The following is a 19,754-nucleotide window of genomic DNA, read 5'->3' as shown; positions in this document are numbered from 1 at the left end:
TGCTAGTAGCCGAGGAGGACACTGAGGATTCAAAAACCATGATGGACTCTTGAGAAGAGGTAATTATCTTCACTCAAGCTTCTGTGCGGGAAAGTCACCGGACGACACAATCTTCTGAACACAGCCATATTGAGAAATACAGAGAGAGTTGTGTGGAGCTCATCGTCTTAATAAGCTTTGTAGCAACTCATTTGGCAATGGCTTGAATGTAACAGACGTTTATTAATATCAAAAAGTTACGCACTAAAGCTTTAAGTCTGTTGTTGTACTTCAAAACTTTATTTTTAGTTCACTTTATAGAGTTAAACTGATTCTATTTGTACAAAATAGTTATTTGCTTTCAGTTGACCTTTCAAGCGCCGTAGGGGCCAAAAAGCCCCTGTGGAGATCTGAGAGATCTTTTATCTCTGCTTCAGTCAGTGGTTTGGACAACATGGAGTGACCTTGACTCTACTCGTTTGTATATAGGTGAGGTGCGGTATTGTTTGTTTGTATGCATGTCCTGTGTTGGTGCCCTGCTAAGTTGTCTCTTTTCTCTGAGGTGAGACCAAAGACACATTATCAACCCTGGTGCCACAATAACCTTTTCTTCCATATTCCTCTGTTGTCCAATTCAGATTCAATATTTGTAGGCTCTATTGTGAAACACTGAATCGAGTACACAACGGGCCATTAAGCGTCCCAGCCGGGGCATTATTTTTCTCACCTTCTGTTTGTGTCATCAATTTTCAGCCTGACCATGTCCACTGGAGCGTGATCATGACTTCCCTCAACGAGTCAGAGGAGACCTCCCCTCCCTCCTTCCCTCTCTCCTCTTTTGAACACAATTTCTCCTATTTTGTGACCCATGACCCATCATACTCCCCCATATCCTTCCCCACCTCCTCGCTGGCGCCCTCCAACTGCACTAGCTCCCCATCGGCCTCCTCTCCCCCGTACAACTTTTACGCCGTGCTGCTGGTGCTTCTGATCTTCTGCGTGGTGTTCGGTAACGTGCTGGTGTGCGTGGCTGTGTCGAGGGAGCGCTCTCTTCAGACCACCACCAACTACCTCATCGTCTCGCTGGCTGTGTCCGACCTGCTGCTGGCCACGCTGGTCATGCCCTGGGGCGTCTACATGGAGGTGTGTGTGCACTTATGTGTGCTTGCATTTTTTTTTTAATGATCAGTGCTCTGACAAACAAAACTCACACACACCCTCAGCTTGATGTGTTGGGAACTAAATGTGGATACAAATATTATGGATTGTGTTTTGTGATCTTGTTTCTCTAAAAGTTTGTTTTCCATTACAACACATGCTAAACAGAAGCAGTAACATCAGATTTGAGAACAGCAGTTACAGAACATCGAATCATTAATTTCATTAAAGATCAATTTTCGGATTATTTTCTCGGTTAATTGATGAATCATCATAGAGCTCTAACAACTAGTCAAGTAAACAATTAGTAAATCCACAGAAAATGAATTGACACTTTGGAAGAAAAAGTTCCCTCAGGTCCAATAAAGTGACTGGTTCAGATGAGTTTATTCACAGTGCAGTGGAGACAGAAGTTCACAAGAAGCAGTGGGATTCTCTCTGACCAGAATGAGTTTTCTGGTCATGGTTTTAATACAAAGTTGCAGAATAAGCAACAGAATAACTAAAAGCTGAGAAGACATTCACTCACAAAACTGAAGTAGATTTGCATAGACCCAATACGTCTGCTCAAACTATTGAAAAAAGGTCCTTTGTTTAAATGAAGTGCCAACTCCGCTGTAGCTCTAAACAAAAGGTCTCACAGTGACGAAAGTGAAATGCTTTGTTTTAACACTAAGCTAGACAAAAGGCAGACAGACTTATTTAAAGGTCCTATGACATGCTGCTTTTTGGATGCTTTTATATAGGCCTTAGTGGTCCCCTAATACTGTAGCTGAAATTCAGCCTTGGTGCAGAATTACAACCACTAGAGCCAGTCCCACAATGAGCTTTCTTTAGGACGTGCCATTTCTGTGTCTGTAGCTTTAAATGCTATTGAGGAGGAGAGAGGGGGGGCAAGGTGGAGGGTGGGGGTGTGTCCCTGACCAACTGCCATGCTTCGCTTGTTTTCAAGCCATGATGTCTCTCTCCATCTCATGGGCCAAATTCTCTGGGCGGGCAAAGCAGAGAAAGGGGAGGTAACCTTTCCCCTTATGACGTCATATAGGAGAAGATTCCAGATCGGCCCATCTGAGCTTTCATTTTCTCAAAGGCGGAGCAGGATACCCAGAGCTTGGTTTACGTCTGTCGCCATTTCTAGCCACTGGGGGACCATAGGCACTATATTAGGAACTTAATCAGTGAACAGGAAAGAGGATATCAGGATAAAACGAGACTAAAACTGTTAGGTAATTCATTTTCTTCTACAACACCTATTTTGATAATCGATTAATCGTTTTAGCAATTTATCAAGAAACATGCTGGTTCCAGATTCTCAAATGTGAAGATTTGTTTCTTTCTTGTCATATATGATAGTAAACTGATTATTTATTCATTTTTATTCAGTCTAATTTAGTCATTAGACTGTTTGTTCACTAAAACAAGCAATTTGAATACATCTTCCATAGGCTGTGGGACATTTTAAGACATTTTTCACTCTTTTAATCCGCCGATGAATTAATAGTGACATAGTTGTTGCCTTGAATCAATTAGTTTATGAAATGTCAGAGAATAGTGGAATATGCACGTGACATCACATTCAAAGCGATGTCATCAAATTGCCTGTTTAGTCGACCAACGGTCACAAACCCAGAGATGTTCGGTTTACCACACAAGACAAAGAAAAGCAGCAAATATTAAAAACAGTTATCAAAATAGTTGCAGATGAATTTTCTGTTGATTGACTTACAGCTCTGTAACAAACACAGCTGGCCTGAAAAACAGAGAGTGGGAGGAAAGTATCGAGTTGAGGTGTAAGAAAGACTAGCTAAACTGAAAATGTGCTGTATCTGACATGTTTTGAGACATATGGTTACAGTAAGACAATACTTGCAAGGTTGAACTCAATAAACAGCCTATCAAGTTGTCATATACGTAATTTAATCCTGCAATAATGAGCTAACTGCAAACTTTCTGCCTGCATTATAATGAATCTTTCCTGTGCCTGCGATGTTTGTCGTGTCCTGAACTTTTCCAATCCTGTTGCAGCTTTCTTCATAATATATCTACTACCACTGCAACACACAATTTCCCAGAGCCTTAGGTGACATATTCAGATTGTATTCAGATTTGTCCGATGAACAGAGCGAAACCCAAACAATTTAAGTTTACTCTCACATAAAACAAAAGAAAGCAGCAAGTTATGAACCTTTTAGGAGTTCAGCTTTTTAGAAATCAGCAAATGTTTGGCATTTTTGTACAAGAAATTACTCAAATGGTTAATTAATTGTCAAAACGTTACCGATGAATTTAAAATGTACTTATACGTTATTAGAACTTCAGCTCCAGAATAAAAAAATAAAATAAAAAAAAACTTCAGTCCTCAGATGTCTCACAGACTATAAATATTGAATGTGCAAAAGGCAAAAATACGAATTACTACATTCAATCCTTTTTTATCAGTAAACCCACTATCTTTTTTTAATGTGATATTGGAGATACAATAAAACTTTGTGGGTAAATTGGGTTACTTCAGAAATGAGTGATTGGTGCCCGGACAAATGGAATTAAATATGAAGTACTTCTGAGTGATCCAGCCTGGTTAATATTAATACTACTCCACCAGTCTTACAGCATATTATATCAGCCAAAATGTACAATATGAGTGGCGCAATTAAAGCCTTTGAAGGGTACATAAGTTATAAATGAAAGTGAAGGAACAATGTTGTTATGTCAGTTTGTGTTTGTTTTGTTGAAGGTGGTTGGAGAGTGGCACTTCAGTCTCATCCACTGTGACATCCTGCTCACCCTGGACGTCATGATGTGCACCGCCAGCATCCTCAACCTCTGCGCCATCAGTATCGACAGGTGGATTCTCCCTTAAACTTTACTCTTTAGTTTACTCTCTTTACTGGGGCATATTTCTCTCTTTTTTAATTTTTTTGATTTATTGAACGTATAACACACTCTCATCGTCTTTCTCTCTTTTCTTACAATTTTAGAAAAAGAAACAGTGAGTTGATGATAAAAAAAATCAAAAATCAATATGTAATTTATTTACTTCATACTCTCCCCTAGCCTTGATCTTGATTGCTGCAAGTTGGGATAGACAAAGAGCTGGCAACACACGTGCCTGCAATAAAAGAAAAACACACACGCATCCACTACAAACATTTCAAAAATGCACTCGTCGGGGGCACCTGGTGTAGGTCACCTGGTTAAGCGTGCGCCCCATATACAAAGGCTCAGCGGCCAACGGTTTGATTGCAACCTGTAGATCTTTGGTGCCCGTCATTCCCCCTCTCTCTCCACATTTCCTATCTGCAGCTGTCCTGTCTAATAAAGGCCTAAAATGCCTGAAAAAAAAAAGCTGTCACACAGCAGCAGGTTATAAGCCCCACATACTTTAGTCATCTGTTTGTCTATCAGCAGGAAATGTCAGGCCTTTACTGCGTCTTTTACATTGTCCTCTGCAGCCATTAGAGTTTGTTCTTCATGGATCAAGGAGACTGTCTATAATGATTTGGCGTTCCACCTGATGTCCTTCTCATGGGTCTAGGGGGAGGTGACCAGACACCCAGCGGGCAGGCTGTCTGCAGCTACCCCCTAATTACTCCGACAAGTCACACATTGAGGCTGGACCAGTTTAGACTTTTAATACTTAGTAATTTAGTGCAATATCTAAGGATAGAGTCTAATTGTTTTGTCAAAGCTGTCGATAAAATATGCACTGCAGTTAGACAGTGCTGACAACTTTAATGTTAGGATGATTACGTCTATAGTAGTGTATTGTAAGAGTCCTTTTTATACACCGTCCTTGGATAAAATTAGCATAAACCCAAATAAAGTCATCATATTTAGTGTTTCTACTCTAAAATTTCTCTCCAATATTTCGTAGTGAATGTGCTCTCGTGTGAATGAGCTGGGACTGTGATTAACGGTCACTGATCCCCATTTCCCTAATCCACTTAACTAAGTTTTATTTCGTCTACACTACTCCAGCGTCTGCATCCTCTTTATTCATGACACTTTAGTTCCACAGTCTACACGTCAGCCTTAAATTAGAGGAGGGTCGCCTGTTCAGGTCCCCGTGCGGACCAAGTACGGAGCGTGGACTGGTAGCTGGAGAGGTGCCAGTTCACCTCCTGGGCACTGCCAAGGTGCCCTTGAGCAAGACACCGAACCCTCAACTGCTGGGTGTGCCTTTAATGGGCAGCCCCTTCACTCTGACATCTCTCTATTAGTGCATGTTTAGGTCCTGTTTGTGCATGTGTGTGTAATTGGGGCCTATGTGTAATAACGATTTAACGGATAAAACATTTTTTTTTCCCTCGTTTGGTCATTAAAGTATCACTTAATCTTATTAGCTATACAGCTAGGAATTAGAAATGTATATCTCAAGACTTAGACCACTGTCCTGCAAAATTCCTACAGGACTCCTTCACAGCTGATATATTCCTGAGGTAAACTAAAGTATGCCTCCAACATCATGTTGCAGATTTTGACTCCTGAAACAACAAAGACCTTCTGGGAATTGAATCTATTAAAAATTGAGTTTCATCTGTAGAGTCTTGGGTAACTGCTCACAGTCTGGATTACAGCAAGATGGCACACACCTGCCCTTAAAGCAAACGGCTCAAATTGGTTTTGACATGCCGGCAGGTGTGTGTTTTGTGTCCTTGTGGGCTGTGAAACAGGCAATGACGGCTTGGCTGCGGTCGAAAAGTCAAAACATTACCTCCTAAGTCCTTTCCCAACCACTTTTCCTTAACCGCGAAGGTAAATGTCATGAGGTCAAGGAAAGGTGTGAAGGAGAATTCAAAAGGATTAAAGGTCCTATGACATGCTGCTTTTTGGATGCTTTTATATAGGCCTTAGTGGTCCCCTAATACTGTATCTGAAGTCTCTTTTATATAGGCCTTAGTGGTCCCCTAATACTGTATCTGAAGTCTCTTTTATATAGGCCTTAGTGGTCCCCTAATACTGTATCTGAAGTCTCTTTTATATAGACCTTAGTGGTCCCCTAATACTGTATCTGAAGTCTCTTTCCTGAAATTCAGCCTTGGTGCAAGTTACAGCCACTAGAGCCAGTCCCACAATGCGCTTTACTTAGGATGTGCCATTTCTGCAGAGGTGGGTAGAGTAGCCAAAAGTGTTACTCAAGTAAAAGTACTGTTACTTCAGAATAATATGACTCAAGTAAAAAGTAGTCATCCAAATAATTATTTGAATAAGAGTAAAAAAGTGCTTGGTGAAAAAACTACTCAAGTACTGAGTAACTGTTGAGTAACGTCTGATTTATTTTTTAACACAAGCATTCAATCAGACAGACGAAAATACAAAATATTCATCTTTAGGCAAATTATAGTTCATCCAATCAATAAAATAAATTAAAATGTATTAATTAATTACAAAATAGCTTAAATTAAAAATAATCCAGGTAAATTCAAGTACTTAAAAAATAAAATCAATAAAATAAAAAATAAATAAGCACAAGTAACACAAATTTCCAAACCTTTATACTTTTTTACCAGGCTCTGCAGGCAGAACTAGAACAAGGCAGCCCATAAACTCTCATAAACTGTGTATGTGTGTGTTTGTGTGTGTGTGACAAAACATGCAGAAACAAACAATTTCACCAAAGAATCACTCAGTGATGTCACTATTAAGCTTCAACAGTAGTTGGCTCTCAAGGTTCTTGCTGAGAAGCTGTGATCGTTTAGCAGTGAACAGGAGTCCTGCATGACTGAAAGGTCTCTCACAGGCTGCAGATGCAGGAAGACCTGTGTTGACTTTGAGTGACAGCTTCTTGATGTGAGGAAAGGTGTGGAGTAGAGCCATACCTGCAGGGGACAGACATGAAAGGTACCTCTCCAGCTCTCCTACTTGTGATTTTCCCAACTCCATGGATGCAAAGAAGTCGTCTTCATCAGAGAGGCTGCTGTTTGTGCTGGTGACATCATCCAAGTCGGTGTCGAGGTGATTTCTGATGTAGTCAAGGCCTGTGGCAAGATAAATCATTTTTCGAAAATAATTAGGTCTGCACATTATTCTTACCCTTCTACTGTATAGGCTGTCAAGCTGCTGATGTTTGACATTAAAAGCTATCTGAGCTTCTAACTATATTGCCACCCTGTGGTTTGTCACTGACACACTATAATTCTAAATGACAGTAACATTATACAGATTTATATAGGTCAATGTCTACTGGTTCACATTTGAATTGATAAACAAGTATATTTACCAGCATTTAAGATGTTCTCCTCTGTGGTCCAGGATGTTCTGAATCTTGGTAGGAGTATTGCTGCTGCAATCAGCTCAGGCTCTTTCATGACGTCTCCAAAACGTTTCTGGATCCCTTGCTGCAGGGCGTGAACAAGAGGTGTACACATTTTGCAAGATGACTCCAACCTCTTCAGCTTGTCCCGCAACTGGTAAAGTGTTGGCAGCAGGAGGCCCATATGCACAGACGATTCCCCTTGGAGGATATTAAGGGCCATGGCAACAGGCTTCATCACAGCAGCATACTCCACCAAAAACCCCATTTCAGCTGGATTGAACCTATAAAAGATGTAACGATAAAAAAAATGACATAGCTATTTCTGGTACAATGTCTTTATTCTGCATTGTACATGTTAAATACACAATAACAATAATAATAAAATAAATTAGTTAAATTATTTCATTCAAGTCATCCACAATTGTCACACCACCATGCAAAGAAAACTTAGTTACTTGAGACAAGTGGATTCACCCATTAATCAGCAAAGCTTATTTATTTTTATTATTCTTTAAAAACAAAATATAAATTTTGTCAACTTACATCTTTATCTTTAGTGCTGTGCAGACATTGCGAATTGCTTGTTCTCCTTGCTCTCGATGAATGCGCACAATCCTTTCTACAGCGAGGAACAGGGAGCTCCAACGTGTCTGATTGGGTCGGAAAAACTGCAGCTTGCGTTCACGTTCCACTGTTTCATGAGCCATGGTTGACCTGCTGGTTTTATTTCAAAGAGCATGACATTTTGCAAAAGCAGACCGAGACAGCCTCTTGTAGGTTTCGTTTGCAGCTCCTCCTGCAGCAGTGGCATCAACTATGGATATAAGATTGAGGAGATGGCATGCACACTTTTGGTGCCTTGGAAGTTGGTACTCAAGTCCTGTGTTGTCAACCAGAATAGCAGACACATCTTGATACTCCACCTCTGACTCACTCTGACCTTCTGTTGCATCATCAAGGGTGGAGTCACTCTCCTCTTGTACATTGGTGGCTTCCTCCTCTTTCTCCTCACCATATAATCAAAAGGCCTTCAAAGGCAGAGCAGGATACCCAGGGCTCGGTTTACATCTATCGCCATTTCTAGCCACTGGGGGACCATAGGCAGGCTAGGGGTACTTACATTAATGTTAAAAAACCTCATGAAGTGACAATTTAATGCCATGGAACCTTTAATAAACGTGGAAAACCCGGTGGAAAATATTACTTCATCACCATTTTTCCCCTTCTTATTCTGTAATAATTATGTCGTTTCATGTGAAGCACCCACTGCATGTCATTTCGTTATTATAAAACACTGGGCTGTAAGCTGTTTCTTTTATGAAAGGTGTTCAGCAAATAGTTTATTTTCATTATTGGTTGCTCAGCTCACCCTCCTGTCGACTCATTTTTATCCACATGAATCCTGATTACGATGATTGTATGAAAAAAAATTATTACATGTATGCAAGATAAGCGGAACGTGTTAGACCTACAGATCTACTGTAGGCTACATATTCTATGTTATAAGGGTTAGATGGTAGCGGGTGGGTGACAGAAATAGCCTACATTATTAATGAGGACAATATTCTCTAAACTGTAAACAGAGCAGAGCTGTCTGCTGCTGCGCCCATTCAGCAGTCAACAGCGTCACTCCATCGATTATTTCATAAGCTAAAAGTCGAGAGTTATGTTTTCTCTGTCAACGTTTTTTTATTTTTTTTTTAGTTTCGCTGTTTTAAATATCCCACGATATCAGCTAAAGTAACATTACTGCGTGCATGGAAACATTTACAGTTAATAAAAACAGTACATCTTTGAAGAAAACACTGATATATCACTACAATAACCTACAGAGACTGTAGAAGGGTGTAAATAACTTATTTGGGTTGGTGTGGGTGGGGTATTTCAAGTAATTGATTTGAATGCCGTCAGAGCCGATCCGCACATTCTCACACAATAGTCCTACTTTTACACATGGTCATAATAATGTAGTCATATCTGTAGTGAGTTTTTACCAAGACATATATATATATTGAAATAAGCCAGGGGGCAAACTGGTAACTTGTTTCAGACGCTGCTCACAGTTCTGTAAACACATGCTCACTGTCATGTTACGCGTTGGAGAGGAGAGTAAAGTTCTCACATTAACCGGTTTATTCAACCACTCAAACAGTGCCATCAAGTGCATTATCATTATTAGGCCTATAAGATGTGTTGCAATGTCTCACTAAAAATAAAATGCAGCCGCTTACTTCCGGGTCATTTCACTCCGTTAGGAACCTTCCTAAGCAAATTTGACCATTCGACCGCAGCCACTTCTGTCTGTTTGAAGGGAAACTGGGAATCTGTTTGTCTGTGTTCTGTGTGAAGTTCCTGAGTTCACTTTACAATGTGAGAACATGTCGATGGAATAATGAAGTCTGAAGAAGCATCAATATTTGTTTACTCTGTATTGACAATGTGTTCAAATGCATGCGCCATGAGTGAGTGCGAGAGAGGCATGCTAATGTATTTTCTGTGTGCTTTATGCATCTTTGTGTGTGTGTGTGTGTGTGTGTGTGTGTGTACTATTGCAGATACACAGCGGTAGCCATGCCAATGCTCTACAACACCAGATACAGTTCCAGGAGGAGGGTGGCGGTGATGATTGCTGTGGTGTGGTTCCTCTCTTTTGCCATCTCCTGCCCTTTACTGTTTGGACTCAACAACACTGGTAACAGCTACATCTGATCCCTTCTCTCAACTTACTTCCCATTTACTAGTTAAGGTGTTGTGAGCTCCACCCAGGGATTACAGTCTTAGTGTTCGGTCAGTCCACAAAGTGACAGAAGATTCATTCACATGTCCTCACAAAACAGGTGGTGCTGTGGTCTTGATGATGTAGCGACTACTTGCTGGTCGTGCAGCGGCTACACTCTATGGTCAAGACAGTTGTGCAACTGCTCAACGGCACAAATTCGCATGTTATAGTTCACCAAAGATAAACTTATATAAGGACATACAGATATCTTATATTTGCCTTTTGCCTTTAACTGAAAACAATTGACTTTGGTTCGAAATTTCTACGTCATAAATGCTTTTGCTGAGTTTTCTGAGGGCCAGGATCTTGAGCTGTGGTTCCTAACTTCGGGGGTGGGATCCCTAAATGGGCCCCCGCAGGGTCATCAGTTGATTAAAAGGATAACAAAGAAATACGTTTTTCTTACACAAAACTTTTTTTTCAGACTTTTCTTGGATTTTTGCTTTTTCGTCTTGTAGAAAACTGGATACTTTCACCTCTTCAGGCCTTTTAACAATACCACCCAGCCATACATTACAAGACTTGACTTTTTGAGGTGGAAAAGGATTTTGGGATCCTTCATTTCACTTCCATTGAAGAGCCTTGTTACAGGTGCAGCATTCACTACTTTAGCTTCAGCCTGTATTTAACGTGGTTGCTGTTTGGTCAGGAACGGGTCCTGTGTCCTGTTTTACACCAATACAGATTAATGCACAAAAAGGCTCTTTTAATTAATGCTAATATGGAAATGGAAGATTGGGTCCTTCATGGATAGTTTAGTCTGCAGCTGTTAATGGATGTTTTCTGAATTTTTGCCCTATTCTGCTAAGCGATATTTTACTCTAATTTAACTCACTAATAGAGCAGCATACACATTTTCTTATGTACTCACATACATTGCAGTGCTCTGATTCATCTGTCCCTGAATTTGATTATCAATCTTTGATCAGATAGTAAGCAAATCCCATGCTGCTCAGTCAACAGACAGACCTTATACTTAAATATCCATTAGCACAGATAAACAGACCATTCAGTAATTTCCCCATATGTTGTTCTCATTGAGGGAATGACGGATGACGTCTGTCCTGCAAACAAGTAGGAACACATAATCCTGACACATCCTCCACATAATGATGCTCGACTGCTAACCCCTAATTTAATGAAGGCAGCTGCGAGGAGGGACTTAATGTGAAATGTGCTCGCAATGAACTGAAAGCAAGCCACTTGAGAATGAGTGGAAAACAAGAGGTTATGTGAGAGACAGCCTCAGTTGACAGTCAAAACACAGCAAGATACTGAAAGATTTATAAAGATATATTTCACTCTCCTCAGTAACAGGCTGCTCATAGTTTACAACACACTGTTTGAAAGGTACTTCTTAGGTAGATTTTCCATTCAGTTCTTGTGCCAGTGTTTGATCTTAAATGGTCAAATTGCATCAACATTATTTTGCTTTAGAAAATTGCTTCAACTCTCAAATGTGCATTAAAGGACAATTCCAGCGCAAAATGAACCTAGGGTTTATTAACAGATGTGTACCCACTCTGTCGCTCTCTGGGACATGTTTTCATGCTAATCGAATGTGTTTGGAGCTTAAAAGATGCTAGAGCGGACCGCTGATTAGCTTACAACGCTAGTATTCGGGGCACAGGGAAAGTAAAAATAAATTGGTTCAAGGCTCAAAATATCACCAAACTTCAACGGTAGCATAATGAGGGTCCCTAAATGTTAACCGAAGCATTGAGAACTTTGTAAGTGTACAGACAGTTTATTGAAAAGATAGATTATAAAGACACTCGCGTTCATGTTTACATGCTGCCGCCGTCTTGGAAACCAGTCATGACTTACAGCTGGCGATGCAAACTAAAATCAAAAGCAATTTGCTCAATATATCTGAAATAATCGCACTCTGCATAACTTGTCTAGTGTACTTACTCAGTGGATACTACGGTGGCCCTGAAGTGCAAATCACAACAGCAAATAGAGAAACGCAACAGCAAATCATAAAACACAACGGCAAATATGAAAACACGACAGCAAATATGAAAACACGACGGCAAACATGAAAACACTTCAACAAATCATAAAACACAACGGCAAATAGGAAAACACGACAGCAAATATGAAAACACGACGGCAAACATGAAAACACGACGGCAAATATGAAAACACGACGGTTTTCATATTTGCTGTCGTGTTTTCCTATTTGCCGTTGTGTTTTATGATTTGTTGAAGTGTTTTCATATTTGCTGTCGTGTTTTAATGTTTGCTGTCGTGTTTTAATGTTTGCTGTCGTGTTTTAATGTTTGCTGTTGTGTTTTCATATTTGCTGTCGTGTTTTCATATTTGCTGTCGTGTTTTCGTATTTGCTGTCGTGTTTTATGATTTGTTGAAGTGTTTTCATATTTGCTGTCGTGTTTTCGTATTTGCTGTCGTGTTTTCTTATTTGCCGTTGTGTTTTCCTATTTGCCGTTGTGTTTTATGATTTGCTGTTGCGATTTGCACTTCAGGGCCACCGTAGATAACTGTCCATCTGGTCCCTCCAGGTCTGGGTCGCCGTCTCCAATTTATTTTCGGGACATGGAAAAAAGTTTCAAGTACAGTCCTGTTTATCAGAGAGGGGAAATCTTCAGACTGTACAAAACACTGCGTCTCTTGGGTGTCGCGACGCAACAGGTCCCACTCCGTGCAACACAGACACTCCTGTTCGGTGGCCATAGTTTCACAATGTCCGCAGGTACACCACCAGTTTCCTGAAGTACGAGGCTGTGTTGCGGCATAGCTCTCTCTCTCTCGTAGCCCTTTCACGGAGCTCCCGCAGCTCTTCGTTCAATAAACTGTCTGTACACTTACAATGTTCTCAATGCTTCAATCCAACATTTAGGGACCCTCATTATGCTACCGTTGAAGTTTGGTGATATTTTGAGCCTTTTTAGTGGTATAAATATATATAAATATAATTAGTTTTTACTTTCCATGTGCCCTGAATACTAGCGTTGTAAGCTAATCAGTGGTTCGTGCTAGCGTCTTTCAAGCTCCAAAGACATTCAATTAGCATGAAAACATGTCCCAGAGAGCAACAGAGTGGGTACACATCTGTTAATAACTCCTAGGTTCGTTTGGTATTGATCTCCTTGTCCAACTCTTTTGATTAAAACAATAAAAAAGCATAGATTATTCAAAATTGAAACAACAGAGAAATCATATAATCTTCTCTGAACGTTTCTCTACAATATTCAATTTTTGCATGTTTCCTCTCTGCATTAGCCAGCCGGGAAGGCACCACGTGCAGCTTTGCCGATCCGGCCTTCGTGGTGTATTCATCTGTGGCCTCCTTCTACGTTCCCTTCATCGTAACGTTGCTGGTTTATGCGCAGATCTGCGTGGTGCTGCGCAAGCGTGGCAGGCGCACCGCCCCGCCGCGCAGACACGGCCTGCATACACATGGCGGGGCTGATGTGGGAGAAGGTCATCGACACAGGAAGGTAGAGTCACAAATTTGAATGCCAACTGTGTTTTGATCATTCTTAAGACGTTTATTTTACAGACTGTCTGTATTTTCCCATTTTTCTCTTCCAGCTAATTTTGGCATTACAGTTTTTGCCGATTGCTTACACACTGAAATCAAAAGAATTACACAATTATCAAAACATTACACTCAAGGAGCAAAACATTGGCCCAGTTGTCAAGTTGTCAGCACAATGTCAGCCTCACACTTTTTGCAAAACAATACACACTGATTTGAAAAACACTAAACACACTTGTATTCAATTGACACAGAAGTACATCATGATGTCACTTCCTTGGGCCAATGTTTTGCTCCTTGAGTGTAAGGTTTTGATAATTGTGTAATTCTTTTGATTTCAGTGTGTAGGCAATCGGCAAAAACTGTAACTGCTGTCCTCTTCTACCGTGTATGTGCTCTATTTAGTCTAGAAAAGACCCCGATCAATGCATCGGCATGTTCACTATATTAGCTGATTTAAGTTAATCACAGATGTATTGATATTGGTGTAAATGTTGGCCTAAATGTAACAAAAACTTTTTTTTAACCCTTCAAATATTGATATCGGCATCAACTTCAAAAATCCAGTTTGAGTTGGGCTTTCCATATTTTTATATGCTTCCTCCTTCCCTTTCAGAATAAGTGTACACAACCAGAGGATGTGAAGTTGTGCACCCTGATCCTGAGGCCCGCCACTGCTGGCCCACAGCGCAAGAAAGTGGTGAGTCTCTCAGTAACACAGATGGCCTCTCTCTCTTCACTGTCCCTTTCCTGTCTTTCTTATACAATCTGTTGCCTCTGCAGTAGTTTATATCCACAACATTTCACTTCCGGGATTGCTCCAGTACCGCTGGAAATTCCGCTGGATGTCCCTCATTTCATTTGTCACCTTCCGCTTTCTTTGTGTTGGCATTCTAAACTCCACTGGATTTATGAGGACTATGGTTAATTGCTCCTCAGATCTCTGCAGGATAAATCCAGACAGCTAGCTAGACTATCTGTCTAATCTAGAGTTTTCTGTTGCACGACTAAAACAGCTTTTGAATGTACACATGCTCCACCCAGGCTCCACCAAGTTTCTTCCCGAGGCTATTTTCCAGCGGCACAGTGGCTTGTGATTGGTTTACAAAAAATGCCAATAAACCAGAGCACGTTTTTCTCCCATCCCGGAATGCTGTGTGGACTAGCCAGACCCTCCTCCGCAGCGCTGTGAAGGAAGGTCTGGCAATGCGAGACTACCTCTGCAGTGATGCTCTGCTTGCTCCCTGTTGTCCCATCTTCCATAAATGTCCCCCTTTCTTAACTTTTGTTTCATCTTCACCATCAAACATCCACATCTTTGTTTGTCCCCCAACGCGTACCTCCCTCACCACCCTCCTTCCTCTCTCTCTATGTGTCAGACCCTGGTAAAGGAGGCGATGGTTCACCCTCTCGAAGTGGAGCCGGGTCAGTTCCTGCCGCAGACCGAGCAGAACCTGGCTCCTCCTCCTGCTCCCCAAACCCCCTCCCACTCAGGCCGAGGCAGGATCTCCCTGGCCATCTCAGTTGGACCTGCCCCGGTTCTTCCCTCCACTGTGACACGATCGGCCCTGACGCCTCGTCCCGCCACCCTCGAGGACGGCATGAGGGGCCGTGAGGGATGGAGGGAGCGCAGTGGAGGGAGAGATAAATGGGGGATGACCAAGGAGAGGGTGAGAGGGAGGCTGTCACAGCAGAAGGAGAGGAAGGCGACAAAGATGCTCGCTATTGTGCTCGGTGAGCGGAGGCGGGTAGTTAATAATGAAGTATTTATCTGTAGACCATGTACACTTGTAGCGTGCGTGCGTGTGTGTGTGTGTGTGTGTGTGTGTGTGTGTGTGTGTGTGTGTGTGTGTGGACCTTTTTCACAGCAGACATTTTTGACTTGTCATAGTAGGAAAAGCACAGCTGAAATTGATAACCTTAACGATGGCTCAATTCCATCAAGTGTCCCAGTAAGCTATGTCAGTGAGTCAGCACGCACCATACCAGGGCCTCTCCTAAGTGGAATGCAGCCATCATTAATGGTTTTGAATACACCTTTTCCTACTATGACATGTCAACATGTCTGCCGTGAAAAAGGTCTATTGCAGATACACAGCTCACTACAAACAAACAAACTAGTCTACATGAATACTGTATGTAATTTATGTATGTAATCAGTCACACCAGTCTAATATTATTTGGGGATGTTGCATATTAAGTCATTCTATGCAAATATAATGAATTAACTGCAATTTGTTAAATCCCACCTCATTAACTTTCAAATGTAACGTGATTCCTTTCAATGTCTTTATCTAGATGTAGAGTTCATTATTTTAAGTTTTTATTTAAAAAAAATAAATAATCTGGTTTAGAATCTGATTTTAAAATATCTTTTGATACATAAACACTTCAGTTTTAGAGCGGTTTTTTTTAAATTTTAATTTAATTTAATTTTTAACTCACTTTCTATTACCAGAGGCATTGTGTAAGCTATGCTTATATCAAGAGCATTCAACCTTTTGGCTGAATGAGGACAGACAAGCTAGGTGAAAATCTGTTTAAAATGATCTTGTGGTGGTCTGGTAAATAACTGAAAACAATGAGCCTGTTCTAGATGGAAGGTTTTGAATGCATATTTGAAGAACGTTTTACTTATTTCAGTGAGAGACAAATTGTCAAATCTGTCAAATCATCCGTGGCACCAATTTTTATGCTCTCCATATTGCATGGCTTTTCACTTGATTATATTTTGTTTCTCGCCTACCTCATCTGTTTTGTGATTAATGTGACTGGGCTGCTGTAACACTGTGATTGGAATTGATGATGAAGCTCTAAATGTATCTATTTATGTATTGTTTCAGTAGTTTTATGGTTCTGTGCGAAATACAAATGCAGCAGTTGGCGGGATATTTCATTAGTTATACCCAGGGGCGTCGGACTGGGGGAAAAAGGGGACTGAGTACCCAGGGCCCTCATGTGAGGAGGGCCCAAAAAGATGCTAGAATGAATAGCTGTGGATGTGGGGAGGGACCCATAGAAAATGCCTTTCTACAGGGCCCAGAATGTTGTGCTATGCTCCTGGTTATACCACTGAAGAATTTGTACATGTGGGGCTAAAAACATGCAGGGACTCATCCTCTAATCCAGCGATAATCAACAGGGGGTCCAGGACCCCTAGGGGGTCTCCAGAGTTACTGCAGGGGGGCCACCAAATTATTAATGTTTTGAAAGTTTTTTTTCTAAATTTAAAATGCCTTTGTGAAAAAATAGTGATGATAGGCTAACTGGCTAGATTAAGTTAGTTAGTTAGTTAGTTATATTTTATTTCTGTTATGCCAAACATTTTGGCCCATCCCAAGACACCACAAACATACTTATTTAACAAACGTCTTCCTGTCGCATATACAAATCATTCGGAGAAATACATGAATACAAATATATACATATACACATATATATATATATATATACACACACACACACACACACACACACACACACACACACACACACACACACATTACATACAAACAACAAATCCTCATCTACAGTTCATCTCGATAAATAGCTTTTTTCCTCTTCTCCCAAGCTTTCTCAAGATAATTGGCTAATTTATATGTTTCATATGTGAACAGCCATCTCAGTCTTTGACTGACCAAATCAATCTCTGCTTTTATCTTACGAAACAAAAAATCACGCTGTTCACAATAAAAAGGACTTTTCATTTTCTATATCATTCAAACAACACATGGGACAGATTCGTTTTTCCTCTTCTAAAATAACATTGTCCTGTTTCAACAGTCAGAGGCAAAAAGTAGTCACTAAGGTAGCCATCCACAGATAAAAATTCACTGTGCCACATGTATGTTTAAAATTAGAACATTAATTATAAAATCATGCCAACAGTTATTATTTTAATAGCTTAGTATTCTATGCAATAAAATGGTATGTATAAAGGCTTTAGGCCGCCCTACACGTTATTGTAGGCCCAGTTTGTATGCAACTTAATTCTATACAATTGATTTGTAGTAGGGGGTCCCTGCTCCATCTTTCTTTAAGTTAAGGGGTCCTTGGCTTAAAAAATGTTGAAGACCCCTGGTCTAATCCACTTCCTGTCCCTGTTTCCAAGGTGTGTTCATCATCTGCTGGCTGCCTTTCTTCCTGACCCACGTGCTGAAGGCCCACTGCAGGAGCTGCTGCATCTCGCCCTCACTGTACAGTGCCGTCACCTGGCTGGGATACCTCAACAGTGCTGTCAACCCTGTCATCTACACCACTTTCAACATTGAGTTTCGCAAAGCCTTCATCAAGATCCTGCACTGCTGAGAGCAGGAGAGAGGAGAAGTGTCAACTGTCAAGCCTGTCATTGGTTTGAGATCAGAGGTGAGAGAGAGAGAGAGAGAGAGAGAGAGAGAGGAGAAGTCACTTTTGATACACAGGAACTTGGGGGGGGGGGGGACTGAAATTAAAACATGCTAGATGATCATAAAAAGAGAGTGTGACAAGTAAGAGACAGCTACAAGAACACAAACAAGGCTGGAGATATTTATGGAAAAAATGACATGCACTGCTTTGTGTACATACAGTCTGAAAGAGGAATATATGTGAGGACTGATCTCTCCACAGCATCCAGACTGAAAGACTCCCTGAGACGTGACTGTTTTTCCAAAACGTTTGCTGTTGTGTTTTTCTTGTAATCTTGACAACCGGCATCTCGTTATTTGTTCGCATGTGCTCGTCCTTCTCAGAGGACTGGAACAAGTCAAGGCAAAGAGGAAAAAAAACAAAACAGAACTGTACAAAAGTGTTTTTTGTTTTTGTTTTTTGACTCTCATGCCAAAGGCTTTACCATTTTTCATACTTTTTGAAACGTTACACCAAGGCAGAATTATTGATTTGGCGATTGAGCGCACATTCACAATCAGCTGACAGTGAAAAGAGCTTTCATTTAATTAATTGTGTACATGTTTTGCTTTGTGTGTGTGCGTACATGTAAAATTTGGTCTTGTAAATACTAATTTCACTGGTTTAGAAGAGGAATAGCAAGTATTGTACAAACCATTGATAATAATACATTTAAAAATTTTTATTTTATTGATTTTGTTAACTTTACAAATTGTAAATTGTTTTACAAGGTGCTCACTATCTTAGTAAAACAAAAGGAAATAAGTAGAATAGATTACATAAACATATCTGAAAAATACAAATAAGTGCAATGCATGAATGAAAGCACAACCAGTTGTAAAATACAAGAGATTTACAAATCCTTTCACTCTGCAGTGGCACAGAGGTAGTACAAAAGCAATAAGAGCCCCAATGACTGTGTGACACAGGTATTGCACACGTTTGAGCTGTTGGTATTCAGACAGGATTCAAGTGCACACTGAGGATTTTGGATAAGCCTTGTTAAAAGCCTCCATCCCGTCTATCAATATGATGAAAAATACTGTTTTTAATACTGAGATTGGAGGATGATGTGTTTGTGTTTTTAACCTAGTGCTTCCCAAAAGATTACGGCATGTTGTAATGCATATTTAAATGCGTTAAATGATTATATTTTGCCCTTGAAATATTCTTTTTTCCTTCTTATTGATTACCTTAAAGCTATAGTGCGTAGTTTCTGTCGCCCCCATGAGGAATTCTAAGTAATGACAACAAAATTGTCAAGGCGTCCACATGAAACAAGCCTTCCGTGATCGCGCACCACTCCCACCCCTCCTCCACGTAGTTTCTAGTATCCGAGGAGGACACGGAGGATTGACCGTGATGGACTCTTCAGAAGAGGTCATTATCTTTACTGGAGTTTCTGTGCGCGAAAGTCACCGGATGATACAATCTTCTGGACATAGCCATACTGAGAAATACAGAGAGAGTTGTGTGGAGCTGATCGTCTTGATTAGCTTTGTAGCAACTCATTTGGCAATGGCTTAAATGTAACGGACATTAATTAATATCAAAACGTTGCGCACTAAAGCTTTAAAATTCGCACCTAAAAACACATTCTGCCACTGAACATTGGTAGATGGTAGAAAGTTGGTGGAATTGTTTTGACTCCTTTCATAATTATGTTTATACTGTGATACCAATCAATATTA

The 19,754-nt window shown here is 40.5% G+C and overlaps 1 protein-coding gene across 1 annotated transcript; it reads left to right on the top strand.

The window, feature by feature from the left end:
• The first annotated feature begins 759 nt into the window (after positions 1-759).
• On the top strand, positions 760-17,985 carry drd2l (dopamine receptor D2 like). Its single transcript, XM_078251809.1, has 7 exons — positions 760-1,122; positions 3,872-3,981; positions 9,949-10,085; positions 13,419-13,636; positions 14,294-14,377; positions 15,057-15,411; positions 17,789-17,985. Exons 1-7 carry the CDS (start codon positions 760-762, stop codon positions 17,983-17,985), a joined length of 1,464 nt encoding a protein of 487 aa, XP_078107935.1.
• The last annotated feature ends 1,769 nt before the right edge of the window (positions 17,986-19,754 follow it).

Source organism: Sander vitreus, chromosome 6 (assembly GCF_031162955.1).
Source record: "Sander vitreus isolate 19-12246 chromosome 6, sanVit1, whole genome shotgun sequence".
Lineage (NCBI taxonomy): Eukaryota > Metazoa > Chordata > Actinopteri > Perciformes > Percidae > Sander > Sander vitreus.
This window is presented reverse-complemented; position numbering and strand designations above follow the sequence as displayed.

What these genes read in the sequence shown, in the direction of transcription:
- drd2l (XM_078251809.1), top strand. Translation starts at nt 760, where the DNA reads ATGACTTCCCTCAACGAGTCAGAGGAGACCTCCCCTCCCTCCTTCCCT. An exon ending in CCTGGGGCGTCTACATGGAG is followed by an intron (nt 1,123 to 3,871) that starts GTGTGTGTGCAC and finishes GTTTTGTTGAAG; the next exon opens with GTGGTTGGAGAGTGGCACTT. An exon ending in TGCGCCATCAGTATCGACAG is followed by an intron (nt 3,982 to 9,948) that starts GTGGATTCTCCC and finishes GTACTATTGCAG; the next exon opens with ATACACAGCGGTAGCCATGC.